This window comes from Gopherus flavomarginatus, chromosome 5, assembly GCF_025201925.1.
Source record: "Gopherus flavomarginatus isolate rGopFla2 chromosome 5, rGopFla2.mat.asm, whole genome shotgun sequence".
In the NCBI taxonomy this organism is placed as follows: Eukaryota; Metazoa; Chordata; order Testudines; family Testudinidae; genus Gopherus; species Gopherus flavomarginatus.
The window spans coordinates 55215462-55228603 of record NC_066621.1 but is presented as its reverse complement, the minus strand read 5'-3'; the positions used below and the strand labels follow the sequence as shown (position 1 = coordinate 55228603).

Genomic DNA, 13142 nt, shown 5'->3' with positions numbered 1-13142 from the left:
ATGAGAAAGATGTAAAGGGATGATCAAGCCTTCAGTTGTTGGGGAGAAGGGGCTGGGAAGGAAGAGGGAGAAGAGAAGAGGCAGTGATACCTTGGTCTTTATTAATATGACATTCATAATGAAAAAACCCAACCACCAGCTAATTGTGCCACTGAAGAACAAATGAACACAGAATTACAGTATTCTTTCAAGCACTTGTTAGTTCCCTTATGTGGTAGCAAGAATGGAAGAGCTGTATCCTTTCCAAACCCACACTTCATCACAAGTGCTTCCAATCTGGCTTTAGATTCTCACAGCATAGTAATGACCTTTGAATCTTCAATGTTCTAGTGAGTAGCAATTTTCAGATCCCCTTGTTATTGATGTTATTTGAAAATGCAGCTGGAGTATTTGGCTTGTATCCCTCAACTACCTTGGCCTGCATTCAATTGTAGTAGTCCACTGTCAGTCTGCGCTAGCATTGCCACATCTACTGTATGCAAGTTATTCATCCGACTTTAGCCCAACATTCTTTTGGATCCTTGTGCTTCAGGGAGCTGAAATAGTTCTCACACGTTACATATGATATATCCATCTCTCTGCTCTTCAGACTATTGATAGGATTCTCTCCAAGTAGCCCAACAATACGACATAACTGACAACTTGACATTCAGCTGAAGATAAGCACTATCCTATTTGGTATAAAAAACCACTTAGATGCAGGATCATAGGACCAGCTCCTCAGCTGTACAAGGGCAGTTGTGTGTCCCTGACAATAGGGGGTCCTCAGGTAGCACACGACCACTGTAATGCATCACTTCTTCATGAAGCGGGTATGGTCAGAGCACTCCTGTGCTGCAGAAATCCCAGCTGCTGAAATGGTCTCAGAGCAAGTCTACACTGCGATGAAAAAAAATCTGACACTAAGTGTCATAGCCCAGGGCAGCTGGTTTGGGCTCTGAGGCTGAAAAATAGCAATGTAGCCCAAGTCTAAAATGTCTATGCTGCAATTTTATAGGCCAAACCCTGAAAACCTGAGTCAGCTAACCAAGACTAGCCATAGGTGTGTTTTACTGCAGTGTAGACCTACACCAGTCAGCAACCATAAGGGTAAAATGCCAAAGCCTTCAAGCTGTGCCTGGGGACTAGTCTGGGGCAGATCAGCTCAAGATCAGAGGAGCACAAAGGTGACTAAGGTTACCTTTGCATCTCCAGCCTGAGCTTTGCTCCTCAGCTTTCTTGAGCAAGGTTTGGATCTGGGCCAGTGGTCTTCAATGACACAGAGCTTTCAAACATTTACCACTTTATCTTTACATTCCTTTAATTGAAAACTCACTACACCTTGTAAAAGTTATTTTAATCCATATTTTAGTCATTAAGTCTGGTAAACAATGTCTGATCCATCTTTTGATTCTTCTTCCATGAGGCCTCTGAATATTCCCACTTATGAGTGTCTAGAATCTCTTAGCCTATATTGGCCACCTACCCCTCCCTCATGGAGGATTCCAAGTGGAATGGCTCCAACTGTCTTTTAGTTCCTGCTGAACAGCTGAAGGTTTAAAACTCAGTGTTCAAAAATGTTTCCCTTAGGTTTAATCGTCTCCTGCCCCTTTGTACCCAGGGGAGGCTCCAGGCACCAGTGCACCAAATGCATGCCTGAGGCCACAAGCTGCGGGGAGCGGCCTGTTGGTCACCGTGAGAGCAGCAGTCAGGCTGCCTTCGACGGCATTTCTGCAGGAGGTCTGCCGGTCCCGCAGCAACTCGGTGGCAGGTATGTCGAAGGATTGGGACTGGCGGACCTCCCACAGGCATGCCACCGAATCCATGTTAGCAGTGGACCTCCCGCAGGCGTGCTGCCGAAAGTCGCCTGACTGCTGTGCTTGGGGTGGCAAAATACATAAAGCTGCCCCTGTTTGTACCTACTTTTGTTTATAGTTAAGACTGCTGCTTTTCATTTAAAAAAAATGAAGAAAGATTCTTTATGGCAGAGGCACTGTGTGGATCAGCAAAGCCTGTGAGAGCTGCCTCAAAATCCCTTCTGATGGTGGAGGGTCTTCAGACTGAGCTGACTAAAATTGGTATGGTGTAAGTCCAGCATTCATTTTAAAGAGCCACTCAAAGTTGTTATTCATACTATTGCAGAGAGTAGAGGCCATGACTAAGATCAGGGTCACATTGCACTAGATGTAGCTTTATGTCCATCTTTAACAGTATGCAGGTCTCTGAGCTTATCACTGAGTTCAGTGTCGAGTGTCCAGCACCAACAACTAACGACTGAAGTTTCTTGTGAATGTAGCTGTGTGTCCAGCATTAATGATATCAATGTCCCCAGATCTATATTGTCAATTAAGTCCTTTGCAAAAAGAATCCAGCACTATTAAATAAATGTGAATGCACAGGGGGAGAACACTAGTTACTGGTACATAAAAACTATTCTAAAAAAGAGACAGAAAATTAAATACCTTGATCATTTACACTCTCCTTTAATCTGATCCCAGATTATTTACTTAAAAAAGTCACAACAGTTTCACTGTCTACAACAAGAAACCACTGCTCAGTGTCTGTAAAACTAGAAAGCCTTCAGTTCTAGTTTGTCTAATCTCTAGATGTAAATTTGTGAACCAGTAAACTTTTCCTAAATGTGGATAGGCTGGAAGTGATCTTTGTTACATACAAACTATATTTGTTTTGCTCAGAGCTTCCATAATCATTTTAACTACTGCATAAGCAATTTACAGAATTAGTGTACTACATTAACAACACTAAGGCAGCTTAAATGTATAAATCAATTCTATCCACTTTTTTTGTGGACAGGATTAGAGGCATCACTGCACTTGAGTTTTTAGTTCTTTCAAAGTTTGATATGGTTTATCATAAAATAAAAATAAGAAAAAAAAACAAAAAAAAACTTACAGAGTAATAAGACCAGCTACTGCTATCATGTGAAAACCTGAGACTCGAAGAGACTGACTGCTTTCTAGACCACTAAAAATTGAATTTCACAAAAGGAATGCAAAGGAGAGTCCCAGATGCCATTTTTAAAGAGCCTCTCTCTTTTTCTCCAATCTCCATTCAAGAGCACTGCAAGAACTGAATTTCTCTCCATGATATACAGTCCCAAAGACATGTTCATATACAAGCTCAATGTCCTGGCTGAAAAAAGGTTTCTGTTGATGCCCTAATTTGTTCAAGGTGATGAGCTGGATGAAAGCTCTTAACTTTGAGTCAACTCCTGCTGAGCAAAGCTATGGAATTTAGCTGCACTAAAGCAAGAGTAATGCTACTGGGAAGAAATTGGAGGCCTTGTGAGAGAATGAATTGAGGTCCCCAGAACTAAAAATGCCTCACTGAGGAAACTTACAGTCTACTTCAGCACCAAAGTATTGTGCTAGGACAAAACTAACCCATAAAAAAGACATGTTAAGCAATAAGTGTTTTCTTCAGAGAGCTTGCTGCTCTGTGGTGTCTGCTTTACTTGCTTGGTGTGTTCGCCCTCTATGCTGTGTTGCACTGTACAACTCGTGTCATATGGTTGGACCAATGCTTGTGTGTGCACACCCTGTGAGCATGCTAGAAGCAAGCTGCTCTGCTCTGACCAAATCTGTTCTACCACCACATTGTTACCAGCTCCTGTCTGCTTAACACTTGCATACATAGTGAACTCATCTGCCTTTCATACCTTCTAGCCAAATGGCCCTGATGCGGTTCATCAAGTGCTACTCTCTCCTTCCCTATAGACTGTTCTCAGTCAGTGGAGAAAACAGTACAATTTTAATTTAGTAGACAATGTGGGACACCACTTGTGGACACTTACATACATGTAATCTACTGTTCACCAGATCCTATGCTGGATGTCAGTGGACTGCTTCAAGGATGCTCTCTTATGCTACAAACTGCTGCCACTCTGAAGTACTGCTACCCACTGTGGTCTCTATTTGGGAAAACTATCATGTAAACAAGGAGTCCGGTGGCACCTTAAAGACTAACGGATTTATTTGGGCATAAGCTTTTGTGGTAAAAAAAAAAAACACACCACACTTCTTCAGATGCTGTGGGTGAAATATGAACATTCTTTGATTATTAAGTATCATCCAAACAGCCTATCAAACCAATCCTACAAGTCTGTCTGTTAGGAGAATGCAGAACTATTTGAATAGCAGCATCTTAAAAGCAGATTTCTATTTAATGTTGATCCTTCACATCTAATTAAAAGTAACTTCCAATGCAGCAGTCTATACCTCACACCTTTATCATTCTATTAAAAACAATGGCAAAGAAACAGCTTGTGCACTTGTGGGGATCATCTAAATCCTTTTATATGCCCAAGTCATTAGTTAAAAACAAACACATTTTGGATGCTTACCGTCTAAAGTCAAAAAGAGGTAAAGAAACTTGACCCAACATCTCTGGGCCCTTTCTCTGTTTATTTGAATCAGGTGAACTTCCACTATTTTGATTTAATATTCCGAACAGAGTGAGACACAAGACCGATTCCAATGGTAACTGTGAAATCTGGATGGGGAAAATAATTCTGTAAAATAAAAGTATATTAAAGAAGACTCAATTCAGAAGAAAAGATAAAGCATTAGAATCTTTAAAGGAAGTTACAATATACGTTAATGCTTTTTGTTCTCAAAGGAAGTGAATTGGTGTTGAAAGTTAACATGCAAATTTCATTTATTCACACGCTGCATCATATCTCTAGTGTCAGTAACAAAAGAATGGCCGTACGGGGTCAGACCAAAGGTTCATCTAGCCCAGTATCTGTCTACCGACAGTGGCCAATGCCATGTGCCCCAGAGGGAGTGAACCTAACAGGCAATGATCTAGTGATCTCTCCTGCCATCCATCTCCATCCTCTGACAAACAGAGGCTAGGGATACCATTCCTTACCCATCCTGGCTAACAGCCATTTACGGACTTAACCACCATGAATTTATCTAGTTCTCTTTTAAACGCTGTTTAGTCCTATCCTTCACAACCTCCTCAGGTAAGGGAGTTCCACAAGCTGACTGTGCGCAATTTCTGAAAGGTCAAGGCAACAATCCTGCATCATATCTAAGTTCAAAAGTACCTCTTAATGGACAAGATTTGTGTAAAATTACATGTTCTTTTCAAGGAGCTGAACTGTCTAGTATTAATTTTTCCACTTCTTTTTGCTCACTATCAGGGCCTACAGATTTGGTTTAACAGCTTTACTTTTCTAAGTTTATTATTAAAGTCAAGCTTTGAGACAATAGGTTTTCCATCCAAACGAAGTGCTGTTTCATGTAAGCATTTACATGTACTGAAATGGCACACAAAGCAGAACCTTCAAATCTTGCTAAACACTAATAAAATTCAATGGACAGAGTAAAATTCACAATTATTTTTCCTGCCTTGAAGTATTCTTTAGCTTTATTGCAATGTCAGTTTTATATGCCAAAACCCTATACACTTCCTACATTAAATGACCTGGAATTAGCTTGAGAGACCACTTGTCCCTCAAGTATACGCTGCCCAGTTACCATCAGCAGAGACGCTCAGGTTAGAGCCCTCCGTATAACAGAAGGCAACTGCTTAGTCATTCTATATAGAATTCCAGGGAGTTTGAAATACTGTTCTGCCCTGGTGTAAAATAGCCAGGATTTTGTTGACCACAATGCCCATTTGTTTAACCTGGCCTTTGAAGAGATAGGGAACTAGGGTATAGGTAGGTGTGTAGGTTTGTAGCATTTGGATTACAAGATGTTGCCAAGTAGAAGTGGAGAGTTGAACTGTGTATTTAAATTTATAATTTGAAACAAAGAGGAAGGTGCTCAAAGCCTATTTCTGGACACTTATTGATTTAAGTGTGACAGGGGTGGAGTGGTGGTGGTACTGAAACACAAACAGTGAATGGGTGAGGGGAGCTAATTTTTAACCCCCAGGATTAGACCACCATCAATGCACACTTTTCCTCCTGCATTACCTGCCCCTCTTCCCCCCCCCCCCAATCTAGATTAACTCAAGGACAGTTAAACATTCTCCCACACAGAAGGTAAGATTTAATAGCAAAAAAATCTGATTTTCTTTAGTGAGCATTTAAAGAGTCTGCCTTCCTGCCAGTGACAGCCCTCCCATCTAAGATTTTTAAAATTATAATATATGCACAACTATTGTCATACATTGCAAAGAAGTGTTAAAACACACCGCCTGCATTTAAGCGAAGATTAGCTTATCACTGAAAAATGCTTAGAGACTCCAATGAGAAGGCAAGCTTCCAGAATACTTACAATACTGTAACAAGTTTTTTCCTCCCTAGATATTTAGGCCATAACTGAAGAAGCCTTTTTCCTGTTTTCCTCTTTATAGGTGCAAATTGTGCCCACAAAAAGGGAGGAGGAGTTTTTTAAAATGTGAGTTTTCCAACAGTTTAGAAATGTGAACAATCAGCATATTAGTAGAGAGCATTTGTTTCTTCCCTCTACCCCCACACTTTCAAAATTAAACAGGGTAAAGTGCTACTCTAACCCAGATAGTATTAACATGTCAGACATTTGTGATAATGGAAAGTATAATTTTACTAAGGAGTTCAACAGAATTAGCAGCTTAGATAGCTAACAGTATGTTATGTAAGTATAGTTAGAAAATACTATAATTAAAAAAGACAGGAATATTTTAGGAGCAGAAGTACTAAAATTACTTACAGTTCATCCCATTTAATCAGATAGAAGAAATTCTTGTATGTGCCAACCTTCTTGGACTGAACAGGTTTAAACAGATCTTTTCCATTATGGGTCAGAGAGCAAACCAAGTAGTATTTTTCATAACTGGAAAGGAACAGTCAGTATGTTGAAGCAGAAAGAACAAGAGATAACTGATTTGTAAAAAAGGGACATTAGTTTAATAAATTACTCACTTAGACACCCAACCGGTAAGAATTCCATGAGCAGCAAATATTGTGAATTGCAGGTGCTCTGTGGCAGTCCATGCTTCCTTAGTGCTTCTATTTTTTGTTGCAGAATTGCTGCTACTGCAGCCTGAGTTAAAGTGGAGATGAAGAAGGGCATAGACTGCTGCAGTCAACTGGTCTATGCTCACTTGCACAGGGTTTTCAGGCGGCAATGAACCTAGATTATAATACATCTTTAATGCATATCTTCCTAAAACAACCATCTGAAAACTATTCTGAAATAAGATTTAAAAAAGTTACTTACCAACTGAACCGTTGCTAGTGTCATCACTGGGCTTTAAGGACACCTGCACAATAAGTTATGGCAAATTTCAGAAAAACATTGAAGCAGCTTACATCTAAATAATCCTAATTGCCGTTCTTCTCAATGACAAGCTTTGTAGTTTAAACACATTATGATACGTGAAACACTGGGCCAGATTTAGGCTCACACTTTGGTCCCTTTGCACTCTTCTAGCACAAAAAGTCCATAAAAGCTACCATATGTGAGTACCTGAGGATTCACAGCGAGTGATCAAGACCAGAGCAAACTGCTCTGGCAAGCCACAATCAATGTAACAACTGTTACAGGACCATTAAAAACCAGAATAAAATCAGTAGTGCTGAGGGTGCTCTAACTTACACCAAGGGACTAGGGGAACACAAAGGTGGCATACAGATCAGCTACTCCAGAGGAAAAGGACTGTTATGGTCAATATACCACTGCTAGAAAAAACTGAAACAGTCAAGGTATTTCTTTTATTTGATATGAGACTTATTTCTCAAACTATGCAACAAATTTAGTGTAAAGCACGAACTTATACACCTAGGGAGCACCAAACTTTTTCAAAAATGTATTCTATCAGAAGTACCTTTACCATACAGCTAGCCTCTATATTTTATTTTTTGTTCAGTGAATAACTGATGAGACCTACTAGAAGTTAGCGCCTTATTTTTCTGTATCTGTTCCATTATTCCTTTTTAACAATTTCTTGTGTAAAAAGCAACTTGTAATATGATGCAATACCTGGATGCTCTATCTTCCATTACATCACTGTCATGTGATGAAGGGGTACTGCTGTAGCACAGAATGGAAAACCTCCTACTGATAACTTCCTTTCTGCTAGGAGCACCTCACACAATTCTGCATGTCTGGCCTGCTTTCCTCTCTCAGCAACTCAGAGAAGGATCAGTGTTTTGGTGCTCCACGATCTGGCCACATCACCTCTGCTCCTGCTGGCTGCCAGACGAGTTATTCCGAAGCTGTGAAACTTGCATGACAACAAGTATTCCAGAGACAATGAAATAACTGTACCTTAGACCAAGACAATCATACAGTAACAATTCCACTTAATATCTGACCCTGGACTCATGAGCCATCCAGGCTGGGAGACGCTGCTAGCAGAAAAAAAATCAGTGGTAAATTCTGTTCTGCAGCTCTGTCTCCCCCACAATTCTGGACATCTGAGAAGCAATGAGCAGTGAGACAAGTTTGGTAGGAAAGAAGTACCCTGCCCTTTTTGTGAACTTGCTCAAGTCTGTATTATTTCTGGGCTACTGCCTGCAGCACTTTCCTGCCAAAGGAGGTCTCTGCAGAAGACAGAAGGTCCACCCTGCAGTGCTTTGAAGATGTTACCTGTAGACTAAGTGGCCCACTTTGCAAATTTCCAAAGTGAATTGACCTGCTTGTTTCACCCATGAGGTTGCTAAGGATCTCATGAAAAGCAACTTGATCCCTTTGGAACAGGAGCCTCTGATGATCTGTAGGTTTCCACAATACACAGTCTAATCTACCTATCAATGGCAGACTTGGAAGCTTTAAGTCCATGGCATTTAGCGTGGAAGGATATGACTAGGGAGTCTAATCTTGTTGTGGATTCAGTATGCTTGAGAACTTTTCAATGCTCTTTTGATATCTAAAGTGTGCCACTCCTTTTCAATGGGATATTATGGGTTTAGACAGAATGAAAGAACAAAAAATTCTTGGGAAGTGTGGAAGGAAGTCAGGATTCTGGTGTCCTGAACACACAGCTCCTGTACAGTTAAGGCTGCCAGCTCCAATCCACCTGGCAGATCTGACAACTATTAAGAAATCAGTGTTAATGGAAAAATAAAAGACTGAAGTCAGAAGCTCGAAGGGATAGCTTGTCAGGGCCCTCAAAACCAGCAGTAGGTCCCATTTGGGGGAAAGAGTGGCCTGACCACTGGTCTGGCAAATCAGACTGTGAAGGAATGTGGTTAACCTGTGGATTGTCCATCAGGGAGCCCAAGGAGCCTGCGAACTGCATGGTACTAAGAGCGGACACCTGACATGCAATGGTACCAGGCTGCAATGCCTATCTACGTTTCTGGAGAAAGTTCAGAATGGCTGGAATTCCTGGGTTTGCACTGTGCTCTTGGCACCAATTGCTGCATATGGACCAGATAGAGGAGTTTGCTTTTAGTGTCAATACTCTCTTTGGACTAAACCAATGTCTTAACTATGGAGGACAGATGTGCTTTCTGGTCAACAGCCAGGCTGTTAGTTGAAGCTGTTTTAGGTCTGGATGAAGAAGAGAACCTTGTGAGAGAATGTCTGGTCTCTGTGGAAGTTGAAGTGGGGGTTCCGAGGTCATCTCTATCAGGTCTGAGTACCAAGATCTCTTTGGCCAATGAGTTACCAGTATTACCGTCACCCTTTCTTGTTTTATTTTCTGGACCACCTTTTCCAGTAGCAGGGAAGGCAAATAGTCCCTGCAGCCAACTATGCAATAAGGCATCTATTCTCATGGATCTGGGTCTGCCTCTCTTGTGAAGTATTCTGGCCTCTTCGCATTAGTACCATCCACAAACTAGTCAGTTGAAGGGAGAGTGAACATCTAAACAAGGATATTCAAAACCTCTTGATTTAGGCACCACTTGGGAGTTGCTGACCATGCTGAGCCAGGCTGCCTTTTACTTCAGACCCCCTTTGGGATGGATTGCTCAGAGGGAAAAGAGGAACTGTTCTACCCACCTCATTATTGCACTGTTTGTGTGTGTAGTGTCACCTCTTTGTTCCCCCTTGGTTGTTTATATGTGACTGTAGTTGTCATTGTCTTATTGAACAAAGACATGGTTCCCCCTTAGGATATGCTGGAACCGTCGCAGAGCTAGCTTCACTTCTCTCAGTTCCAGGAAGTTTATGCTGTGAGCCTTTTTCTCCAGGCTCCAGAGGCCCTGGGCTATTTGGGTCTCCAAGTAAACTCTCCAGCCCGTCATCGGATGCGAGGACTTAAAGAACTGCAAGTCAGATAGGCATGCCACCATAGACATTGCTGTGGGCTGATCACCACTGTAGAATTGAACACCGGTCTTGGAACCCATACTTGATCTTTCACATGTTCCAGGGAGTGGTCCCACACCAACAGATTGAAGGCTTGAAGATTTCTGATGTGCGATTGTGCTGATGGAGTGAGCCCCATGCAGGACATCAGGAGTACCAGCAGTTTGAGACATAGCGTTATGGTAAGCCTCCTGAAGCTCTAGAACAAGAAAAATTCCTGGATGGAACCAGAGAACCCTTTTTGGCACTGATTATGAAGCCATGTGCCTTGAGGAGATTAAATGTCTGAGACACGTGCCCCTGTGTGATACGGATTGTGATGGAGCTCTGATCAGGATGTCATCCAGGAAGGGGTGAGTTCCCTGTGACCTGATTCTGGCTCTGTCCCCAACATCCTTGTAAAAACCCTGAGAACCCAGGACAGGTTGAATGGGAGTGTTCAGTACTGAGGTTTCCTGCCATAAGCAAACCCCAGAAGTCTGTGATGGCATGGCATGATGGGGATATGGAGATAAGTTTCTGCTAGATCTACTGAAGTCAAGAATTCCTCTCCCCGTCCTCCAGGCCAGGGTCTCTATCTACTCTACCTTTTGAGGCAGAGAATGGCTCTGATAGCTCCCTCCCCAACCCCCAATGGGCTTCTGCACAATGAAGATGATGTAGAACCCAGAGAACCTCTCTTCTGAGGAAAGGCATCATCACTTCAATATCCAGAATATGAGATATTTTGGTCTGGATCAGACTGTTTTACAGGGTCAGTGGAACTGGGTAACTGGATGAAGAACATATGAGGTGAGCATTCCTGGCTTGCTATGTCCCTGACCCACTTGTTGAGGAAAACCATTCCTTTAGGAAATGGGAAATCCTTCCTCCTAGTTTCAGCTCTGGGCACAGGTCTCTGCCATCTTTGTCATAAAGTGGATATTGGCAGGGCGGAGGTGATCTCCATCACTGGAGATTTTTAAGAGCAGGTTAGACAAAAACCTGTCAGCAATGCCCTAGGTAATACTTAAGTCTGCCATGAGTGCCGGGGACTGGACTAGGGGACCTCTCGAGGTCCCTTCCAGTTCTATGATACTCAGACTGAGGCTCGCAAGTGCCTCTTTAATGTGGCTAATGAGGCTCTTTGCAGCACATATTAAAAACACTGAATGAGTTAGTAAAAGCATCCTGATTGGTTATAGATTCACCAACTGTAGTTGATAAAATAATAATACCTGGTCAGTCAGTCATTTTGCTGAAAATGATATCATGCATTCACACTACTGTGGCACTTCTGGGTAATGCTGATTGCTAATTTGGCTCCTGACCACTGAGGTCTGAGTATCGATGCTCTAGACTTTCCCCCAGACCTCAATTCCACTGTTCTCCCCTGGGGAATTTGATGTCTGTTTGCTGGCACCTCTGTGAGGATAAGGAATGAAAGGAGTGCCTCTCTGACAGCCAAACTATGTTGTATTTTGTCACATTGTCAGCCATCACCTTATGCACCCTCTCTCCAAAAAGAATGGAGCCTGTAAACCTGGCCAAGCACAGACCTGCTTAGTGAGTATCCACCTTTCAGAGCCATGGCTCAAGCTGTGAACCTCACTGCATCTACTGAGGCATTGGCTACAAACGCTATTGCTAGGGAAACTTTCTTTGAAGTGGAGCCAAAGCCAGGCTGATCTCTATTCAAGGGCTTTGAGATCTTCCAGGCAGGAAAGATGCTCTTCCAAAGCAGATTGTCCGAGATGGTGGGAAGGGAGGGGGGCAGAGGAACCTTCAAAGCCCTTTTTAAGAATGACCGGCATCTTTCTATCCAGGAGTCTTGAGGGCAGAACCCCACTTTTCAGGGAAGAATCCTATCCTGCTACAGCAGTGTCACCCACTGGTATCTCAAATCGACAGACCCCATTCAATTCTTGAATGTTATACAGCCTGACATCGCACTTGTTAACATGCTAGCCCTTATCAGGCTTGTTCCTTTTATCCCTAATCACCCCCTGGAAGGTTTCAGAGCCAGACAGCTCACCTTCATCAGTAAAGGGGTGGAAGGAGGACGATGACAACAACTTGTATCTCTTGGATTTTTGTGCTTCTTTCCTTTAGATTTTTTCCCTTCACCTTTTTAGGTCACTTTGGAACTGTAGCTCTGCTGCAACTTTGGTAAGGCCTTTTGCAGCTTGTCTTCCTGTGGCCTGGGAGCCCTCTTCAGAGGTCTGACTCAGAATTCTGTCCTACTGGGTCCCATCCCCCCTCAGATCTCCCAGTCAGCTTGGGAATGAGCGACACAGACTAGAAGTTTTGATTCTTTCTCCAAGGTGTTGAGGACCCACTTTAAGGCTGGGACTTCTGGTCCTGCAAGCCTCCACTCTTTGTTCAGCAGGGGTCCACTGGGACTTACCTGAGTGGAGTGATCAGGGTCCTTCTCGCTTTCAGAGCCTCTCCCTGCTCTGCACTGGGGTTACTGGTCCTTTCCTCGCCCCATTAGAATTGCAGCTGCCTCAGTGGGTGGGGACCCCACCTGCCTGTTTGACTCCTAACCCCAGAGTTAGGGGTGGAAGGCTGGGCACAACTTGACATCTGCTGAGCCTGGAGAAGGCTGCCTCACCTATAAAGCACTGTTTGGATTTAACCTGGTGCTTTATCAGCTGCTCTGCCATGCCTGGAAGGGGCAGAGGAGACAGCATGGAAATGCTGCAGCAAAGGCTCAGGGAGGGCTAAACCAAACCAGTGAGAAGAAGAAATGCCGCAGAAGAGCATTGATCCCACTGCCCAAAAAACTAGGCAGAAGTGTTAAAATATGAGAAAGGGTGGGAGCAAAAAAAAACAAAAAAAAAGCCACCCACAAACCACCCCCCACACCAAACCCTGCCACTGCCTGTTGCTATAGAGGCAGAGGATTTGAGAAGAGCAGACGGGGCATATCCAGACCACGTGGAACAAAAAAAAAAAACAAACCAC

General features: G+C 42.9%; 1 protein-coding gene across 1 annotated transcript in view; it reads right to left on the bottom strand.

Annotated features, from left to right (window-relative positions):
* PIK3C2A (phosphatidylinositol-4-phosphate 3-kinase catalytic subunit type 2 alpha) overlaps window positions 1–13142 on the bottom strand; it is a 96160-nt gene that overhangs the window by 36319 nt on the left and 46699 nt on the right. The window contains exons 10-13 of the mRNA XM_050957091.1: window positions 7158–7200; window positions 6860–7070; window positions 6648–6770; window positions 4343–4510 (exon numbers count right to left, since the gene is read on the bottom strand). Coding sequence (XP_050813048.1) covers window positions 4343–4510; window positions 6648–6770; window positions 6860–7070; window positions 7158–7200 — 545 coding nt within the window. The remainder of the gene's footprint in view (window positions 1–4342; window positions 4511–6647; window positions 6771–6859; window positions 7071–7157; window positions 7201–13142) is intronic.